The following is a 19,717-nucleotide window of genomic DNA, read 5'->3' as shown; positions in this document are numbered from 1 at the left end:
CCGTACCAATGGGCAGCACAAGTGGGGCACGGGTACCCGAAGGGGAGGCCGGAGCCACATCTGCGGGACGCATGCGCACCTGCACACGTGCTCATTCACACGCATGCTGACATAAAGATCACACACGCCCACACTCAGCACGTTTGCTCTCATGGCACATACACCACACTGAGCAGACGAGCTCACACTCACCACACCTACTCTCGCACTGATCACACATGGTCAGTCACAATGATCACACACACTGCACACCAACTGCACATACATGCCCATGCACACCGACCTCATTCACTCCCAACTCACACTGATCACACATACACAAAACACATACTCCTACACACAACACTCACACACATGCACTTCCTATCATGCTCCCCTTTATCCACACACACACACACACACACACACAGTGGCCTTGTCAGTGTCCCAGAAGCAGAGGCACCAAGAGGCACAGAAAGGGACACGGAGGACAGCAAGGACATCGGCGGATAGGCCGATGCTGTTGGAGAAGAAAATGGCAGCGGAATCAGGAGAGGCTCCCAGATGCAACCAGGGAGTGCTCCCGGGAGGTGGCAGCCCAGCCTAGCATGCGTCACACAGGGACAGCTGAGGCCAGAGCGCCATGGGGATCCCACCATGAGGTGGACCCAAGCTCCCTCAGACTGACTTGTTCTGTGGAGATTTCCCACCCACTTTGGTTCGCATTAAGTTCCTCCTTCCTCCCAGTGACCCCACTTGGGTGTGAGTGCTGTGTCATCGCACTGCCAGGACCCATGTTTGGGGAGGGTGAGTAACTGAGATCCCGTGGCCTCAGCTGCTTAGCCAGGGCCCAGGCTGAGTTCTCGGACTGCGGAGGGCCGGCTTCCTCCCGGACCACGTGGCACTCTCCTCCAGTGACAGGGCTCGAACCTCTAAGCCGGTGGGAGTGGATGCAGGGTCTGGACCCCTTCCTCTTGGGCCAGTGCTCTCCTCCGCCCTGAGCATAGGCATCTAGGTCCTCTGTGCTGTCCTGTTTCCCGCCTCTGAGCCCATCACTCGGCCCCTTGCAGCTTGCACACACCTGCCAGTACTCCAGAGTGAATGTGCCACTCGACAACCCCTTCAGCACGGGATAGGAAGCAGGAATCAATGTCCCCCACCCTCCAGTCCTCCAGTGGAAAGTTCTGAGGCGCTCTGTGCACGAAGGAATTGAGCCCTATCAGCCACTGTGCTCCCTGTTCACACACCCTTGTCTTTACTGGGTTTCCTATCTTCTTTCCCTGGCAATCACTTGTCCAGTCAAACCAACTGCATGTAGGCCCTGGTCTCAGGCTCTGCCTTTAGCTAAGGCCCCAAACAGGGCCCTCCTGGGGCCCAGCATCAGGGGAGCTAAAGACCTTCTCTCCTCCCCCTTCTCTTTCCCCAGGACACCAGGGCTCTGCTCTGATCTATTGTTTGCAGGGTTCAGGAGCCGCCGCATCTCTCCAGGGGGCCAAACTACTCTTGTTTACGCAATAGCAATTACTGCTCGGCAATCATCTCCAGTCTCAAGCCATACAAACAAGAGGTGTCTTCAGCAAAGAGATATCCTGTCCCCGATCTTGAGTTAGGGTGGGGGTCAGGACGCCCACCAAGCTTCTACCCAAGCCCAAGATTCCATCTTCACTTTAGAACATGCGTCCTAGGCAAGTCACCCACACAACCATTCATAGTCCTAGGTTGCGTGGGTGCGTGCCTATGCGTGTAACGTGTGTGTTTTAAGATAACTTACTGTATCTTTGGATTATGAAAGCAAATGCTTGCCAGTTGTCCGGATTACAGCAACAGAAAATGTATAGCTTGGGAACTGAAGGCACCTCCTATCCTATTCTTGAATGGAGTTGTTTTTAATATCCTTAAACCAGGGCATTTTCAGCATCAATGAATGAGGTCTATTGGCTTCCTCATCAGCAGGAGGTGCCCTTATAAAGTGTCGTTTCTTCTTAGGGAAATCATTCATTCCATGACTGTTTGGCTCCAGGTGCCGGAGACGTTGCCAAGAGCAAGACAGACAAGGAAGGCTCTCAGGCCTGTCGGCCTCTCTCCCAATATTGTGTTTTCCCCAGTCTCTGTGCACAGCACCTCAAGCAGCTTGCTTGCTCTGGAATATTCACTCAGTTGCCTCTGACTCTTAGCGAGGTCCACGGAGCTTCCCATATCCACAGGGAAGGGCTGCACCCATTACCCAGAATGCCAAGCGGTGGTAGGGAGGTTGTCAGTCTTTGTCAGGAGGCTCCAGGCCTCTGAGGGTGCCCCTTTCAGGACAAGTCCCAAAAGGCCCAGTGTCAGGTCGCCTCTGATTGCCGCCCACGCCCAGGGTCTGTCTTGTTGGGGGATCTGGTGCTCAGAGCCAGCAGGCATCCTGAGGGCAGGGGCTGGGAGTGGGGGGGCATCTCTGGCCTTCCCTGATGCCTGGTTCAGCTGCTGAAGAGCTGCCCACAACAAAGAGAGGAAGAGTAGGGATGGTCAGGGAGTTGGAGCAGTGTAGGAGAGCCTTAGGGCAGGACCGTCAGGAGACTGGGTTTTTGTGTGTGTGTGTTTTTTTTTTTTAATCAGAGACAACTGTGTGGAATCCTCTCCCTTCCCTAGGGGAGTTTGGAGCTGAGGCTGAGGCACAAGGGCAAAAACCCAGCAAGGAACACACACGGCCCAGGAGCCGGGCATGGTCTTGCCGAGTAGGGAGCCGCACAGGAGAACTCCAAGGGTAGTCCCATGTACCAGGAAGGGGGAGGTGTCCTTTGTGCCAACGCAGACCCAAACAGTATTTTTTTAATTTAAATTCAATTTAGTTAACATATAGTGTATTATTAGTTTCAGGAGTAGAGTGTAATGAGTCATCCGTTTCATACAACACCCAGTGCCCATGACATCAAATGCATCCCCCAATCGAGGCCTAAACGTCATCCTCTTTTATTAACACCTGTCTCTTTGTTAAACATAAAAACCATGCCTCCTTTAACTGCACGCAACAATTCAAAATAAAAAACACTGGGACTCCAAACAAAAGAAAACAATGGGAAAAGGTGTTTTATTCAAATTATGTTTCTCCTAAGTTTGAGCTGACACCCCCCCAACCTTGGTAATCAGAGCCCTGACAAGTTTGGACTGATGTTGGCTGCATTTCAGAATTAGCATGAGGGACGGAGAGAAACAGCTGTGATAGGATCCATTCCCTGATGAATCTTCTTCTGAGGGCTGAGTTAATTGAGGCTCTGGAAAGGGATCACTCTTTCCAGGACCTGGATGGCTGAGTTTTCTCTCCTTTCTGATCCGTGTCTTCTGCTCTCCCTGATGCTGCTGGCTGTCCTCAGCAAACCCCCCCCCCCGCCCCCCATGCTTTGTTCCCCTTTCCCTTAATTCTTAAAGCCTGTGGCCTGTAGTGGCGCTTGGCAAGGTTCTAGCAAAGCCAAGGAAAGGAATTTTTTTTTTTTAGATTTTATTTATTTGACACACAGAGAGAGATCACAAGCAGGCAGACAGGCAAGCAGAGAGAGAGGGAAGCAGGCTCCCCGCTGAACAGAGAGCCCGATCCCAGACCCTGAGATCATGACCACAGCTGAAGGCAGAGGCTTAACTCACTGAGCCATCCAGGCGCCCTGCCAAGGAAAGGAATTTATACTAAGGTGTAAGAGATTAATAGGCTTAACCATTCACAGGAGCATTTGGGTTTTTATAGGGTGTTCGTAAATTCAAACCCATCCCAGGTGGAATGCGCACGGGAGATCTTTCTGAAGCCAGGTCTCTGGCATTCCACGTGCCAGGTGCCCAGCGGGCCACTCCTCCCCTCTTCCTTCTCGAACGGAGCTCGGCTGCGGGCCCCTCTGCAGAAGGCTGGGGCTGCCAGGGTGGGCGGGGACACTTAGGCCCGGCGCGCCCGGCGGGGCAGGCGTCCCCAAACCTCAACCCCGGCCTCTCATCTCCAGGCCCAGGAGGAAATCGCGGCGAAGGAGGCGGCGGCGGGGGTGCCGCGAGCGCGCCTCACCTGCGGGAGGCGGGAGGACACGGCCCGGGCTCCCTTCTCCAGAGACCCGGCCTGCCGCGGAGCTAGGTGTCGGGTCGCCCATCCTTCCTGCCCACCGCCCACCGCGGCGCCTCCACCGAGCGGCCGCCGCCTGCTCGCCGCCCCGGGTCAGAGCGCGGGGACACCGGCGCCTCGGCCCCTCGCCCCCGCTCTCCTCCGCGCCCTTCTCCTTCCCCCCGCCGGCCGCGCGGCTGGAGCGGGGCGCTCCCCCCACCCCCCAACTCCCGGACGCGCTCGCCGAGAGGGCGGCGACTGCGGGGAGGGAGGGGCGCCGCCCGCCTCCCGGGGCCTGGAGCGCGCGTGGCCCGGGAGCCGCCGGCGCCGCGCGGGGACTCACAGTGCAGCGCGCCGCGCCCGGACTCGGCTGGCTCGGCTCGGCGCGCGGGCGGCCCGGAGGATGCTGGCGGGCTGCCCCGGCCTCGGCCCGCGCTCCCGCCCGGGAGGGCCCCGGGCGCGCCCCTAGCCGCGCCGCCGCCACCGCCCGCCGCCAGCGCGGGGGGCGAGAGGGAGGGGTCCGACCGCGCCGCGAGCCGCAGCCCCAGGGGCGGGCGCCCCCCGGTTTCCCAGCCCCCCGCCGCCTCCTTCCTCCTGCCCGCCGGGCACCCGCGGATGCTGAGGGGCAGCCCCGCGCCTCCCCCTGCCGGATCCCGGGCCTGACGGCGGGGGGTTGGGGGGGTGCTCGCGCTCCGGCGGGGGACCGGGGACCCGGGCGCTGGCGGGGCGGCGCGGTCCCCCGGGCGCCCTGAGCCCTCCTGTCCCCGCCCGCCACACGCGTGACCCAGCCCCGCAGCCCGCGCAGGGACCGGCCGAAGCACGCGGCTCCCGAGTTCCCGCACAGGTAAACGCAGGGGCAGGCCAGCCTTCCGGAGGGCAGGTAGTGCCCCGAGGTGGAGAGCTCGGGGCCTCCAGGGGTCGGGTGGGAAAAGGAAGTAAACAGAAGGAAGATTCGGGAATCCCGAGGATGGTTCCAGCTGCTCTCGGGCACGTTTTATCTCCCGCTTCTAAGGCTTGGGCCTGGCGGCGTTTTAGGTGAGGAAGTGAGGGACTGAGGGAGCAGAGATGACACAGAGACGGACCCGGAGTGTGAGGGGTGGAGAGGTGGCCAGGCCTTTTGGCCAGCCGGGGACAAGAAGCTGTTCCACGAGGACAGGAGTGAGTGTGAGTGTGTGTGTGTGTGTGTGTGTGTGTGTGTGGCCGGGCGGTGGCCTGAGTGTGGGGGTGGCTGGAGAAGGCCCTGGTCCTGGAGCGTCGTGCGCAGCGATCCTCTCAGGAGGGGTGGGGTGGGTCGTGCGGAACCCCAGGCAGGAAAGCAGAGGTGTTTCTACTTAGCCATGTCCTTCTAAGTTCCAGATGACCCGCGCTACCTGTGCCCTGGAGGTCTGCGGTGCGTTGCTGCGGGAGGTGGCTGGCCCTCTGTTTGCCCCAGCTCTCCGAGAGCCCTGGTAGGTGGCCCAGTCCGGAGCCCTCCCGCCGTTCCCGGTCCCTTTCTCCTGGGCCAGTAGAAGCAGCCCGCAGCCAGGATGCCGAGGAACCAGGGCTTCTCCGAGCCTGAGTACTCGGCCGAGTACTCCGCGGAGTACTCGGTCAGCTTGCCCTCTGACCCCGACCGCGGGGTGGGCCGGACCCACGAAATTTCGGTCCGGAACTCGGGATCATGCCTCTGCCTGCCTCGGTTCATGCGGCTGACCTTCGTGCCCGAGTCCTTGGAGAACTTGTATCAGACCTACTTCAAACGGCAGCGCCACGAGACCCTGCTGGTGCTGGTGGTGTTCGCGGCCCTCTTTGACTGCTACGTGGTGGTGATGTGCACCGTGGTCTTCTCCAGCGACAAGCTGGCTCCCCTCCTCGTGGCCGCCATGGGACTGCTGTTGGACCTCCTCCTCTTCGTGCTCTGCAAAAAGGGGCTGCTTCCGGACCGGGTCACCCGGAAAGTGGTGCCCTACCTGCTGTGGCTGCTGATCACCGCGCAGATTTTCTCCTACCTGGGCCTGAACTTTTCGGGAGCCCATGCGGCCAGCGACACCGTGGGCTGGCAGGCCTTCTTCGTATTCTCCTTCTTCATCACGCTGCCGCTCAGCCTCAGCCCCATCGTCATCATCTCCGTGGTCTCCTGTGTCGTGCACACACTCGTCTTGGGGGTCACCGTGGCCCAGCAGCAGCAGGATGGCCTGAAGGGCACGCACTTGCTGAGGGAGGTGAGTCCTGCCTCGGGTCCCGCCCTGGGGCTTCCCTTCCCGCCAGCTCTCATCCAGAGTGGCCACAGTTTCCGGGGTGGGATGGCACTGTTTTCTTGGCCTTCGAGTCAACATGCTTTGGGGTGGGTACGTGCTTCTGGGGATCTCAGCTGCTTGTGCAGGAAGACCGTCTCTCCCGCAGCCCCTGGGCTTGGCGCTAGAGCTTTCTGTGCTGGGCCTGAGGGAGTGGAGGATGTCCGGACATTGGGCCTCAGGGCCACTGTGTCACTGGTGTCCTGCCCAGTGGGTGGCAGGAAGGCCTATGAGGCCTGGTCCTGGGGCGGTAGTTTTCAGCCATGTCCCAGCCAGTCCCTGCCCTTGATCCCTCCAGAAAGACCTCTTGTGGGGAAAGGAGCTCCCTTGGCTTCTGATCTCTAGCCTGTCACGGGTTAGCTTCAGCAGCTGTCTAACTCGTGCAGATGCAGTGATTCTCTGTCAAGTGGGGGCTGTCTGTCTGTCCTAGTGCTCATTTCCAAGATCAGAGGGAATGTGGGTGAAGACACACTAGGAGACCTGAAGGTGTGATGGCCCTAGATCCTGCTTGTGCCGCAGGGAGCTCAGGGTGTGGGGATTACTTAGATGACGTGAGGTGTGGTGTGGGGACACAAACAGGGACAGTCGTGCTGGCCACAGCGGTGAAAGGTCTGCTAGTTCTTTGAGGACGTGTTTTGCTGGAAGGGGTGGAATTTTGGCCTCAGCTTAATTAAGAGCCCCGTGCTCTGCCCAGGACCCAAGAGCCTGGAGGTGCTGCGGGGCTGTAGAGACTGGGAGATGCCATTCTCAGCCTCCGTGTTTATCTGGTAACCCATTGGGAGGAGTCTGGGGGGGGGGGGCTTAATAAATTCCATCATCCTGCTACCTCCTTTATGCACGAGATGGGAAGTGACCTGCCTAAGGCCCATCGGTCGGTACAGTAGTCATGTGCCCGGAGCGTCCATTTCTCACTTCCAGTTTCAGTGATCTTCCTACTTTATTGTGATGCTGGCTGCATCTCGGCCAAAGCCATCATCCTGGTCTTTTGCACTTGAGGGCTGAGTCTCCAGGGGCCCCGTGGGACTGTGGGGCGTTGACGCAAGAACCCTGTGGGGCTTGCCCCATCGCCTCCCCCTCGGTTAGAGGGAAAACACAAGTTTGCAGTTTTGACTTTTTCTGGGTCCTTGGACCCAAATTCTTCCTGTTCCTCCATTCTGGCTCACACACTGTGCTCACTCGGGAAGCTCTGTGCTCTCGTTCTGCAGAAGCCTAGCCCTGGGCTGGGGCAGCATCTGAACCCTGTGGGTACAGCAACAGGTCCTTTGTTTTTCTCCGAACACCCCGTTCACATAAAGTGACGACCTGGGTCTGCCGTCGCTGTCTCCACTTCTGGGTCGGTCGGCTTCAGCCTGTGCTTCTGCCAGTCAAGGGCCCTGCTGGGAGCTGTCTGGGTAAGAATGTGGCAGCCCTGCTGCTTGGAATCAGTAGGCAGCACAGACTGGGGCAGACAGGCAGGTGGACATGGCAGCATTTGGGGTCTGTGATCTGACACTGAACCGTTCCTAGCTGCTGCGGGCATTTTCCTCTCTGCTGGAGCCCCTGAACCATGAGTCTCCCACATGCTTCATTGTCCGTTAAGGAAGCAAAGCAAAAATTCCATCCTTTGGAGCCTCAGATGCTAAACCCAGGATTGCTGGTATCCTTTGGGCACTATTAAGAGGAGACAAAAACCCGAAAAGATTAAGAAACAGGAAAAGAAATAAGTAAATAGAAGATAACCACGTTAGCATCCCAGGAGAGCATGGCCTTGACGTGGAGGCAGGGCCCTCCTTGTGGCTTTGGGGGATGGTGGGGAAGGAGGAGGTGGCTCTCGAGGTCCATTTGGGAGCCTGAGATAGAATGCAAGAGGCCCCGGCTTTCAGTAGGCTGTGTTCCAGAAGTTTGAGTCACTTGTTTGGAACTCCTGTGACTTTTTAAAAGGTGCCTGGGTTCCCAGGCTCACTCGCCAAAGTTTTCCTTAAGTCACAGAATTGCCGCCTTCAGTATTTCTGGATGGGGTGGAAACAGCCCAGGTGTGTGTGTGTGTGTGTGTGTTGTGAGGACACTGCATCCAGCTGTCCTCCAGCTGTGGAGTGAAGCGACACTCACCTGCCGGCGGCCCTGGTGGGCCCAGCTTACCTCCTGGGATGGGACAACCATCAAGGGTAGGTTGGCCCAGGGGCTGCGGGGCAGGGATGTGAGGCTGGGGGAGCTGGATGCCCAGCCAGAGGGACACCAGGCACGCACTCCAGACCTCCTGCCCCTCCTTGCTTTTCTGTCTCTTACCTGCAGCCTCCCGTCTTCTTTTTCTTTGCCCATCACCTGTTGGTTCTGGCCAGGAATTCCCTTCTGGGCCTGTGGGGCGGGGGAGTGTGAACTAAGTTTCATGGTTAGAAGCAGACCCTGGATTTGGGGGCTTTGAGAATGCTTCTGTTGCTTCTGCCTTCTCTGCACCCTTTAATCTCTCAAACCTATGCTCTGCTCTCATGGGGGCTGGGGATCGACAGAGGGATGGGGGGGGGAGTCCTCACAGTAGCCCACATGTCCCAGGCAAGTCATGCAGCCGGCCCCTGGCTCTTCTCATGGGAGGCAAGCAGGTTGGGGTTCCGATAGGAAGAGCAGGTGAAATCTGGCTGTCGGGTGGGGTGTTGCTGGGACTTTATTTGTGAAGTAATATTACTGGGCAAGAGGGATGGGCCTTAACCTGCAGGGTTGCGACTAACAGGAATCCGATAATCACAGTCAGGCACTGGGGTGGAGGGGAGCCTGAGCTGTGGCTGGCAGGGTTTCTCTACATCCCTTTCCTGGCCTCAGTCCTGGCACCACTAGGTCTCTTATGGCACAACTTGCCTTCTGCTGCCCTGCACCACCCCACGTGATGTGTTGGAGCAGGAGGGGGTCAAGGGCAGGACCAGGCAGCAGCCAGTGGGTGAAGATGGGGAGGGGGGAAGGGCAGAAAATACAGCCACGGTGATGGGGGGGCATTCCTGAGACCAGCGACCATTCCTGAGACCTTGATGCATTCAGGACCTATTAGCATCTGATGGGGGTGTTAGAGCAAAGAGTCTGTGACAGGTTAGGGGACAAGGAACAACATTTACAAAATCACTTGTTGCTTTATTTCATAGCAGAAAGGTTATTTGGAAGCAAAAAATTTCCTCTTGGAATTAATAGCCTGTTAAGACCTTTCCTTACAAATTAGAACATGACAGAGCCGTGGATGTGTAATTCCCGCCACCCATACCATGACCTAGACCATTCACTGTTCACCCTGTGAAGGAATGTTCGGCTCCAAGGGGCTGGAGGCAGCTACAGTAGGGGTGTTGTGGAAGGGCTGATGCTTCCAGATGCCTTCATTGGCGGGCTGGAGTTTAGGGTTCTATGCACATCCTCCCATTCAATCCTGGATGGTTACCAGCTCCATTTGACTGATGAGGAAAACCGACGCCCAGGGAGGTTGAGGGATGGAGGGGGCCGGGTAACTGGGGAGGGTCACTGGGGAGTGAGAAAGTGGGTGCAGGGGGTGGGCAGGATGGATCCCGGGGCTTCCCTGAAGGCCTCTTTCTCTCCGTATGGCCTGAACCACCAGAGGCATCAAGGTAAGAGATGGGTGCAGGCAATGTGGGGGGGACGGGCAGGAAGGCCAACCCCGGATCAGCTCTGCCACCGTCCCAGAGCGGGACAGAAACGGCCATCCACTGCCCCCACCCCTCAGAGTGTGCAGGTGGGCAGGTTTTAGGCATCTGAATAATAAGGAAAGGCCTCGAAGGGGACGGGGAGGTATAGAAATCCAACTGTGAAAGAACAGTCAATTAACGAACACATAAACACCTTTGCAGCACGTCACCCCCCTCAGTCCTGTCCTGGGTTGCATTTCTCTGTGGCCTCTTTGGGTCCTTCTCTATGTGGAAAAAACAGCTTTTCCAGTATGTCCTTGTCCTGCACGTGCGGTGGGCCCTGCCTTTTGCTGGCTGCATTGCCTCTCAGAGCTTTAGCCGTGAGTGTCCAATCCCTCGTGTTTATTTTAAATCTGTGCTTTATCCTTAGTGGGCTTCCCTGGAGAGGAAACCAGAGCCCGGGGCTGGGCTGCTGGTGGGTAGCTGGGTAGCAGCAGGCTAGATTAGACACCAGTGTCCGTGCTGCGGTCTCCCTTTGCCCCCCCGCCAGGCCCGCCTTGTGGGCAGGTACATGTTGTACGTCCATCCATATGTGTGTACACATACACGCACACCCAGGCTTGGTCTGCCTCACAGCCTGCCTGAAAGCCCCTTGAGATGGACTTGCCGGGACTCCAAGGTGACGCTCATCCTGCAGTTTCTTGGTCAGTAAATCCCACTAGGGTGCTCCAAGCCTGCATAAATATTCGGACCTTCCCCGCCAACCTCCCTCCCCTGTCCTTTCTTGATATGCACTCTTGGGGGTAGGCGTCCGTGGGTGTCATCCAGACCGACACTTGGATGTGTGTGCTCAGGGCTCACGCCCACGTTCAGGGCCAGGCCTATGGACGTGGAGTATACACAGGTGCCCTCATTTACTGAGCTCCACCTGGGTTTCTGTCGAGGAGCTCCCAGCAGGAGGTGGATATCATTTTCATTTTACAGACAGGGAAACCAAAATGCATGATGAGTGACGTGACTTGTCCAAGGCCATATAGCTAGCCGGTGGCGGAGCAGGATTCAAACTCAGGTCGGTGGGATTACAGTGTTCCTTGTCTTCTGCAGTCCTAAAAGAACCTCTTGGATTAGCTATCCTCAGCCCTGTTCCAGTCGGGATAGGATTCTTGGTTCCTTAACTCACAATCCTTCCAAGGAGCAACGTGGAGGAGGAGGTGTTTCTGGGGGCAGGCATGGCGCTGTGGGTCAAGAGCACTGTGGTCTGGGGGGGCCAATGAGGGTTGCAGCCAAGAGCCTGTGCACTTCTGTGGCTGCTGGAGCCTTTGCTGTGCTCCGGGACCGTGTCTAACTGATGTGTGCCAGGCTGACTCGCTCATCCGGAAAACGCTGAATTACATCTCGTGTAAGATGGGGCGCGGTATTGCTCTCTGAAAACATTTTTGGGTCAGAATTGGGTAAAGACTTGTTTGAATATTTTGGTTCTCTAGGAAATTCAGTGTGGGGCGGCCCTTTTCTCAGTGGCCTTCCCGCACACGTATGTGCTCACGGACTATGTGTTTCTCTTACCCTTTCTGTGATAGTCTCAACACGAGAGCCTACTGTCTCATGAGTCCCTGGGTCGGCTGTGCTCAGCAGGGCAGTTTTTCTGTTTCCGAGCACCGACTGGGGTCACTGTCTTGACTCTGGCCCTCAGCCTTCGGCATCCAGGAGAATGCTGTCCTGGAACGCTCTAGGAAGCCTTGCGTGTCCGGAGCCTCGGAGCTCCCTCACGTGACTTCTCTGTGTGTTCCACTAGGGCTTCCTCACAGGTGTGGTGGTCCCTGAGAGAACATGGAAGCTACTAGAATGTTTTAGAGGCTAGACTAGTCATCGTGGTCAAAGCAGGTCACAAGGCTAAGCCGGATGCAAGATAAGGGAAAAACGGATTCTACCCCTTGATGTGAGAGTGGCATGTTTATATCGGGAGGGAAGGGATAGAGGCCAGGCATCTTCTGAGGCTGCCCACAAACCAGGGGGGCACAGGGGGTGTGCTGGGAGAAGGGATGAAAGAAATCCATGAGTCTTGGGGGGGGGGTTAAAAAAAATACCATGTGATCACAGGTTGCTTCCAGAGTTAGAGATGTGATCCAGGCAGGGTGTATAGAACTTTAAGGCATTGCTTCTCTGTGAAATTCATCATTTCTAAGATTTTCAGAAAGTTCCAGAAACTGCATTGCACATAGAGAGACAGTGGCTCATAGTTCATCTGCATGGGCTATGGCTTGCCTTATGTTTTTGAGAAGACTTCGTTCTCTAGTCAAACATGCAGACCCGCTCTGTCCAGGGCTCTGTGCCAGTTCCTGGGGAAGCTGTCCCTGCCTCCAGCCCTGGTCCATGCATCGGCTAGATTGGCAGCCTGGCTCTGATGTTTGTCTTCTTTTCCCAGAAGGTGGGAGTTTGCTCAGGTACGTGCTTCAGAAACATGTTGGATTCGTCTGTCTTAGCAGGTTGTCATTTATTTCAAGGAGATGTTAAGAATGATTGAATTCCTTTTCAGCTCTTTGTGGTGCCTCAGTTGTGACTGTCACTCTGTAAATGTTGAATACATACATTCCTGCTTTGCTTTTACATTTGTTTCCTTCCTTATCATCTCGTGAAGAGTTTGATAAATTTTTGGTTCGATCCAAGATGGGAATGTTTTAGTGCTAATCCAAGTGATTTGAGAATTTTTAAAAGCAAGATTTATATTACCTTTCAGGGGGTGCTGATTCATACTCCCTTGCTGCTTGTTTGAGGAGAAAAGCAGCAACAAAGGAGGGTTCTTAGGAGCCCCCAAAATGAGTCCTAGATCCTGTTGGCTTAATTCTAATCTCCTCTTTGGACAAAAATGTGATTTGTGTGAGATCATACAGAAGAATGGCTAAGCCGAGTTAGACCTCTTACCATCTCACCTCCTCTGCTATTCCTGTAGTTTAAGGAGAAACTTCATTCCTTCCACCACCTCTCAGATATTTCATCAGGACTGCAAGCAGTGATCTAGTGAGAGTGTACGGAGAGGAAAACTTGGCTCCTTCCCTTTAGAAGCTCCTTCCCTCTAGAAGCTTTCCTCTTGGTACAAGTCCTGTTAGTGAGGACCTACCTAGGCAAAAAGAAGGCTTCTTAAGGAGCTGGCCATTGATCTGGGTTTTGAAGGATGAGTAGGAGTTTTCCAGGGGGAATAATAGGAATGGGGCTTTCCAGGCAGAGTCATAGGAGTTTTGCTCTTGATTGGGACTGGTGAGCATCATTATGTGACAGGAACATAAGTGGGTTACAGGAGCTGGAGAGACAAGGTGTAGAGAAGTCAGATTTGGGCTTTGTTCCTACAGTGGTGAGGTCCATCAAAGGAATTTAAGTAGGGGCAGATGGAGTCTGATTTACATTCTGAAGAGTCATTTTGATGGACTTGGGTGAGGCCAAGATTGATTGATTACAAGACTGTTGAGGTCATACGGGCATGATGCCATGGGGGCCATCCAGCAATATGGAAACAGGCTGGAGAAGATGAGTTCAGTTTGAGGTGCCCATGGGACATCCACGTAGAATTATCAGCTTATTCAGTGGGTAATTATTGAACACTAGGCCCTATATTCAAGATCTGGAGCTTAGAGACATTTAGAGTTCCAGATTTGGGAATCATCAGCATTTAAATGGCACCCATCTCCATGGGGGAGGGTGAGTTTTGTCCAAGAAAAGTGTGTAGAATCAAGAGAGAAGAGGGGGGCCTAGGACTTAGCTCTAGGGAATAGTCAGAGGAGGAGTCCCCAGCACAGAGCATCCATGCCCCTCCCCGCTTCCTACTGAGGTCCCTGGTTATGTATTGTTTTGTGTCCTCTATAATTTTTCTTGCTTACCAATATGGATGCCTCATTTCTTTTTCTTGTCTGATTACGATGGCTAGGACTTCTGGTACTATGTCGAATAAAAGTGGCAAGAGTAGACATCTTTGTGGTGTTCCTGATTGTAGAAGAAAAGGTCTCAGTTTTTCACTATTGAGTAGCGTGTTGGCTATGCATTCTTCATGTATGGCATTTATTACCTTGACGTATGTTCCCTCTGAACCCACTCTGAGAGTATTGTGAACAGTTGTTGAATTTTGTCAAATATTTTTTCTGCATCTATTGAAATGATTATATGATTTTTATCCTTCATTTTGTTGATGTGGTATATTGTGTTGATTGATTTGCAAATATTGAGCCATCCTTGGATCTCTAGAATAAAATTTCACTTGATTGTGAAAGATGATTTTTTTCCGGTGTATGGTTGAATGTGGTTTGCTCATATTTTTGTTAAGGATTTTTGCATCTATGCTCATCAGGGATAATGGCCTGTAGTTCTTTCCTTGTTGTGTCTTTGGCTGGTTTTGGCATCAGGGTAATGCTGGCCTCATAGAATAAGAATATATTTAGAAGCTTTCATTCCTTTTCTATTTTTTTGGAATAGTTTAAGGAAAGTAGGTACTTGCTCTTCTTAAAATGTTCAGTAGAATTCTCCTGTGAATCCATCTGGTCCTGGATTTTTATTTTTTGGTCGTTTTCTGATTATTGATTCAATTTTGTTACTAGCAATCTGTTCAGGTTTTCTATTTTTTCCTGACTTAGTTTTGGAAGGCTGTATATTTCTAGGAATTTATCCATTTCTTCTAGGTTGGCCAATTTGTTGGCGTATAATTTTCCCCGGGTGTTCTCTTACAATCCTTTCTCTTTCTGTGGAATCATTTATGACTTTTGTTTCTGATTTTATTTGGGTCCTTTCTCTTTTTTCCTTGAAGAGTCTGGCTAAGGGTATATAAATTTTGTTAAACTTTTGAAAGAACCAGTTTTTTGAGTTTCATTGATTTTTGTTTTTCAGTCTCTGTCATTTATTTCTGTTCTGATCTTCATGATTTTCTTCCTTCTACTCACTTTGGGGCTTTTGTTCTTCTTCTTTTTTAGTTCCTTTAGGTATAAAGTTGGACTATTTGAGCTCCCTCCTGGCCATTTTCTGTCTGACGTGTCTTCCTTTCTCTGTTTAGGTTTTTAGCCATTTCTTCCAGCAAAATTTCCTCTTTGTGGTTGTGAAGAAATTTCCTTTGATTAATAACGTAGGCTTTTCTTTTTTCCTTTCCTCTCTTCAAGAACACTTTCTTTATTGTAAACAAAACCAAAAATGACATGTTTAAGAAAAAATCCCACCCCACCCTTTACCCCCATTCAAAACCCCAAAAGTAAGCAACTGGATTTGAACCTTTACAAGATTTCCATGGTTGTGGTTTCTTGTTCCCATGTCCTTTCAAGACTGCTCCCTATGCAGTGTAACTTGGGTCCAGCTAAGTGAGATCTGGCAGCATAAGGCCAGGCAGCTGCCTCTCCCATTTCTCTGCTTGGCTCTAGATGAGCTTCTGGACTGCTTCTGGAAGGCTGTTTCCCACTCAGTGGGACTGGGCCCTGGGTAAACTGATCCCTACTGGCCAGATTCTGAAGAGACTGACTGATCAGCCCAAGGCTTACTCACCAGCGTGATGATGATAGATGGACCTTGCCATCCTCCTGAGGAGGAGAATACTATGCATGTCTGTTTTTTCGTACAAATTGACTGCCAATTCCTAAAAAAACAAATCCATAATTTCCTGAAGGGGAATCTGAGCACAGGGCATCCAGTGCTGCTGAGGGTGGGTCATCCTCTCAGGCTGGGGCTGGGAGCTGTTCCTTCTGCTCCTGCTATCCTTACGGCCTGTTTCCCAGTATTGGATGACGCCATTAGACACAGCCTCCCTCTGATGGCTGGCAAAGGGGCACGATGCCCTCTTCAGCTCTTTTCCTGAACTCCTACATGTGATTGTAGTTGATCCTTCATGAGCACTCTGGAAAACACTACCCTCCTCCCACCCCAAAAATTGGGATGGTAAATTATACTGCCCACCTCTGGGAACAAATCTGGGACCCTGCCTCTTTATTTCAGGAAGGATCCAGTGTAGCCTGGCCATTTTAGGGAGCGTTTTCTCTCCTTTCTGTAGCCTCTGGTCTCCAGCTGACCTCTACGGTTATAAACTGGTACAGGGGCCTTGGGAGCCTGGCCTGCCCATGAGCTTGCTGCTTTGGGAATCTGTAAAGGCAACTGGCTTCCCACCTTTGACTCTGAGTACCTCCTGGTTCCCCAGCTTACCAGCTGTGAGCTCTTCGGTACATCATTTAATCTGTCTGTCCAGCATCTATCTCTGTGACCAGTGTCCGTGGCCTTCCAGCACAGGGCTGGTTCACTGCCAGTGCTAGCCATGCTTGTTGCTCCGGCTGGGGCTGGCCTTGTTCCTGGCTCTGATAGAGAGGAATTTCGAGCAGCTTGGGCCAGTCCCAGGGGAGAGAAGAGCAGCAGCCATGTTCCAGATGTCTAGAGGGCATCTTGGTTGGTCACTGGACACTTAACCCCCTTTCTGGGAGGGGAGGGGAGCTCGGCCACCATTTTGTTGTCATTGTTGTTGTTGCCTTGTAAATGTTAGAGGGAATGTGTTTTCAGCTGAGGTTTCCCATGAGGACAAAGAATTCTGTACTTTTTTTTAAATTCTGTACTTTTGATGCGGGGGGGTTTTTGTTTTTGTTTTTGGATTTGCCTCACAGCATTGGCCTTTCATTTAGTATCTTTCCCTATTTGGAGAGGACTGAATTAAGAGTAGGTCATGCGTGGGTGAAGAAAGTCTCCAGAACAGATTTGGATGGAGTCATATCAAATGTATTCTCCTGGGGTCAAATCACTTGAGCCATGTGGTGCTTGGTTTCTTTATTGGGAATAAAGGGGACCCTGGGGGCTGGGGGACATCCTGCCTGATCCTGGGTGGCCTTGCTATGCTCCTCTCCACCAGTATTAGTGACACATACCGCCTAAGACTTCTCACTGGACTTGGGGTGGAAAGAGTTGTGGGGCTTATGGTCCAACACACAGGCTGTGGATGCCCCAATCCATTCTCTAGTCTTTGCTTCCTTTTTTCTGGGGCGGGGGAGCTCCCTTTCTTTACCAACAGCCTAATTGGTCTGAAGACGCTGTTCAAAACTAGTTCCAAAGGACATTTACATAGATCTTTAGAGTACTTCTTAATCTGCTGAATGTCTTTAGTCCTCATACCTACTCTGAGTTGATATTCTTGTTTCTGGAAGAGAAGAGGGCAGAGGGGCATGGGGGTAGACGAATGCCCAGGACCATGCACTGAAAATGCAGTGTAGGCTCATCTCAAGTCTTCTAGATCCAAATGTAGTGAAAGTGCTCTTGCCTGATGAAATAGGGGTGGGTCGCTGGCCAGTGAGTGTGCAAAGTTCCAGTGATAGTGGCCACACAACTGTGTGCCAAAGCACATAGACTATACACCGAGAGAGTAAATTCCACTGTATGTGACAGGAGTAAAAGCCCAGGCTGGATGGCTGGGGGTCAACAGATGACCTCAATATGGCATGGTAGGAGACACACTACCTCAGCAGGACTGTTTGTGGGGTGAGGGCGCAGACTTGGATGGACCCTGATGGAACATTCTGGAGTGAAAAAAAAATGTTCCGGGTCGTGATTGTGGATGGAGTCCCATAGCTGTTTGTATTTGTCAACACTCCTCAAAATACACACTTGCCGATTGTAAAGAAGAATGCAATGAGGTAGAATTTTTTAAAAAGTCAGTAGAATCCAGAGATCGCAAAGCAATTGTATGTATGCAGATACATTTATATGTATTTAACATTATTTTAATTGAATACATTTAGCTGTATCATCGCTTGTTCGTCTTTTGTTGAGGGGAAGATCTTTCCTTTCCGTCCAGCTAATGTTCCTTAGAGCGAGGGTAAGTCATCTGTAACTTCCAGTTTCCTTAAGAGAGAGGATTGAGGGTCAGTTGGAAATAATCCAGATACAGAATTTTAGAGTATTTTTTTTTTCTTAAGACTTTGTCAGAGAGAGTACAGAAGCAGGGGAGTGTCAGGCAGAGGAAGAAGCAGGTGCCTGCTGACCCAGGACCCTGGAATCATGACCTGAGATGAAGGCACACACGCTTAACAGACTGAGCCACCCAGGTTGTCCCAGAGTTTTAGATTTTTAGGATCTTTTTTTGGTCAAATTTTTGCTGGTATCTTGCTCACTTCTAATTTATCAGCAGTTTCTTCTAGCTGCTCACTCAAAATTTTCCAAAATATTCACTTTACTTTCCTTAGAAACAATTGCCTTCTTTAAAAAACTCAAACTTTATCCATTTAGGTTGTATTTAAATTATGTAAATATGATACCAAAAAAAACAGTGGGACAGACCCAGGTTTGGGACTAAACAACAACTGCCTCTGGGGAAAACACTCCAAAAGTTGGAGCAGAAATGCAGGCGAGTTCCAGAGATGATCCTGCCAGCTACTAAAGGCCAGGAAGTTTGAGAGGGACAGATGGTCTTGCCTCCTCTGGCGTATTGGTTCACAGGACTTTGGGGCTGTCCTGCACTCCTGGCCTTTCTCTCTGCGCCCCTTCCTTCCCTCTCTTGAGCGTCTGTTCCTAGTTGTAGTTTATATCGAGAGAGATGTGCACCTGCCTCCTGCTTCCTGTCCGGCAGCCCTTCCAGTGTTTTGAATTTGGCCACCTCGCTCCCCTCAGTCTTCTCAGCTGAAGCCACCTTACCTTTCCAACAAGTCCTCAGGAGACGAGGGTTTTGGACCTTACAGGATGCTGGGCACCTTTTGCCTGCAAATCGAAACGCGGTGCCTGGGAGCACCGGCTCCTGTCTGACAGACCTCGTCCCCCGGCCTTGCTAAGAGCCTGCCTGGCTTGCCTTGTCTCAGGACACATGTGCTAGTGGCATACATCCTTCTACAGCTCTTCTTTAACATTTGGTGGCGAGGGTGGTCTCTGCTCTTGGACAATTAAGGGATCAAACCTTCAGGAAAGAATTATAGTCTCCGCAAATATTTACTGTAATGTAGAGAAAGAGAAAACCCACTGCTGCTGGATGCCTGCTCGGCGGACACTGTTGGAATGTTCCCCTGCCTGGCTGTGCTGTTTAAGGGAGTGGGGGGGTAGGCAGAGGAGCCCTTCCAAAGGACCGTGCAGCTGGGGACTGCTGCTCAAGCCTGGAGGGTGTGTGTTAGCTAACCTGGGCTGCCCACAACCCCTGGCCATGATTCTGTAGCCTGCACGCCCCTGTGCCGTCTCCTTTCTCTGTTGCTTCTCTGATTCCGTGACCCGCCAGAATAGCCAAGATGAGTGTGACTTCCAAGTTAACCTGAGTCGGACCCATCCCCGTCTTTGCTGTCGTTTCCTGCAGGGATGATGCGTGTGATATTGACTACCTGGACTGGGTAATTTCATTCGCACGTCTGCTGCTGGCCATCTGTGGTCCATCTAGCTAGTCATTCTTCTTTTTGGTCAGCCAAACACCTATGGCTCTGGATCCATGTTTGTGCAAGGTGCTGGGGGGCTACAGGAATGAGTAATCTGGGGTCCTGCCTACAAGGGGCACCCAGCTTGCTTTATTTACTTAAAACCAAAAAAATTGTCTGAATATGAGCATGGCACAGAGTGGTGCCCTCCATAAATATTTGTTGAATGTTGATGCATGAATGATTAGGTGGGATCATCTGAAATCACCAAAAATCCAACCACTTTCAATCTGTAAAAAAAAAAAAAGGTAATTGCATTGCTTATGGTTTCAGTCTAATATAAAAAGTAACAAATGTGCCCATTATGGAAAGCCCGGAATAGACTAAATAGTATAGGAAAATATTGCCCATGTTACCCCTCAAGGATGCCTACTGGTAACATCGGGCCCCTTTTTATCAATCGATAGATACGAAGATTGATTTTCTTCTGTG

At 52.4% G+C, this 19,717-nt stretch overlaps 1 protein-coding gene across 1 annotated transcript in view; it reads left to right on the top strand.

Moving 5' to 3' along the window:
- Positions 1-4,776: 4,776 nt before the first annotated feature.
- LOC123394153 (adenylate cyclase type 3-like) overlaps positions 4,777-19,717 on the top strand; it is a gene marked incomplete at its 3' end in the record, with an annotated part of 36,322 nt that continues 21,381 nt past the window's right edge. The window contains exons 1-2 of the mRNA XM_045087866.1: positions 4,777-4,877; positions 5,384-6,234. Of these exons, the coding sequence (XP_044943801.1) occupies positions 5,560-6,234 (675 nt within the window). The remainder of the gene's footprint in view (positions 4,878-5,383; positions 6,235-19,717) is intronic.

The sequence above is a fragment of the Mustela putorius genome, unplaced genomic scaffold (assembly GCF_011764305.1).
Source record: "Mustela putorius furo isolate JIRA1106 unplaced genomic scaffold, ASM1176430v1.1 tig00001570_pilon_pilon_pilon, whole genome shotgun sequence".
Taxonomy (NCBI): Eukaryota; Metazoa; Chordata; class Mammalia; order Carnivora; family Mustelidae; genus Mustela; species Mustela putorius.
Note: the sequence above shows the minus strand (reverse complement) of the source record. Positions and strands in the feature narration are given on the sequence as shown.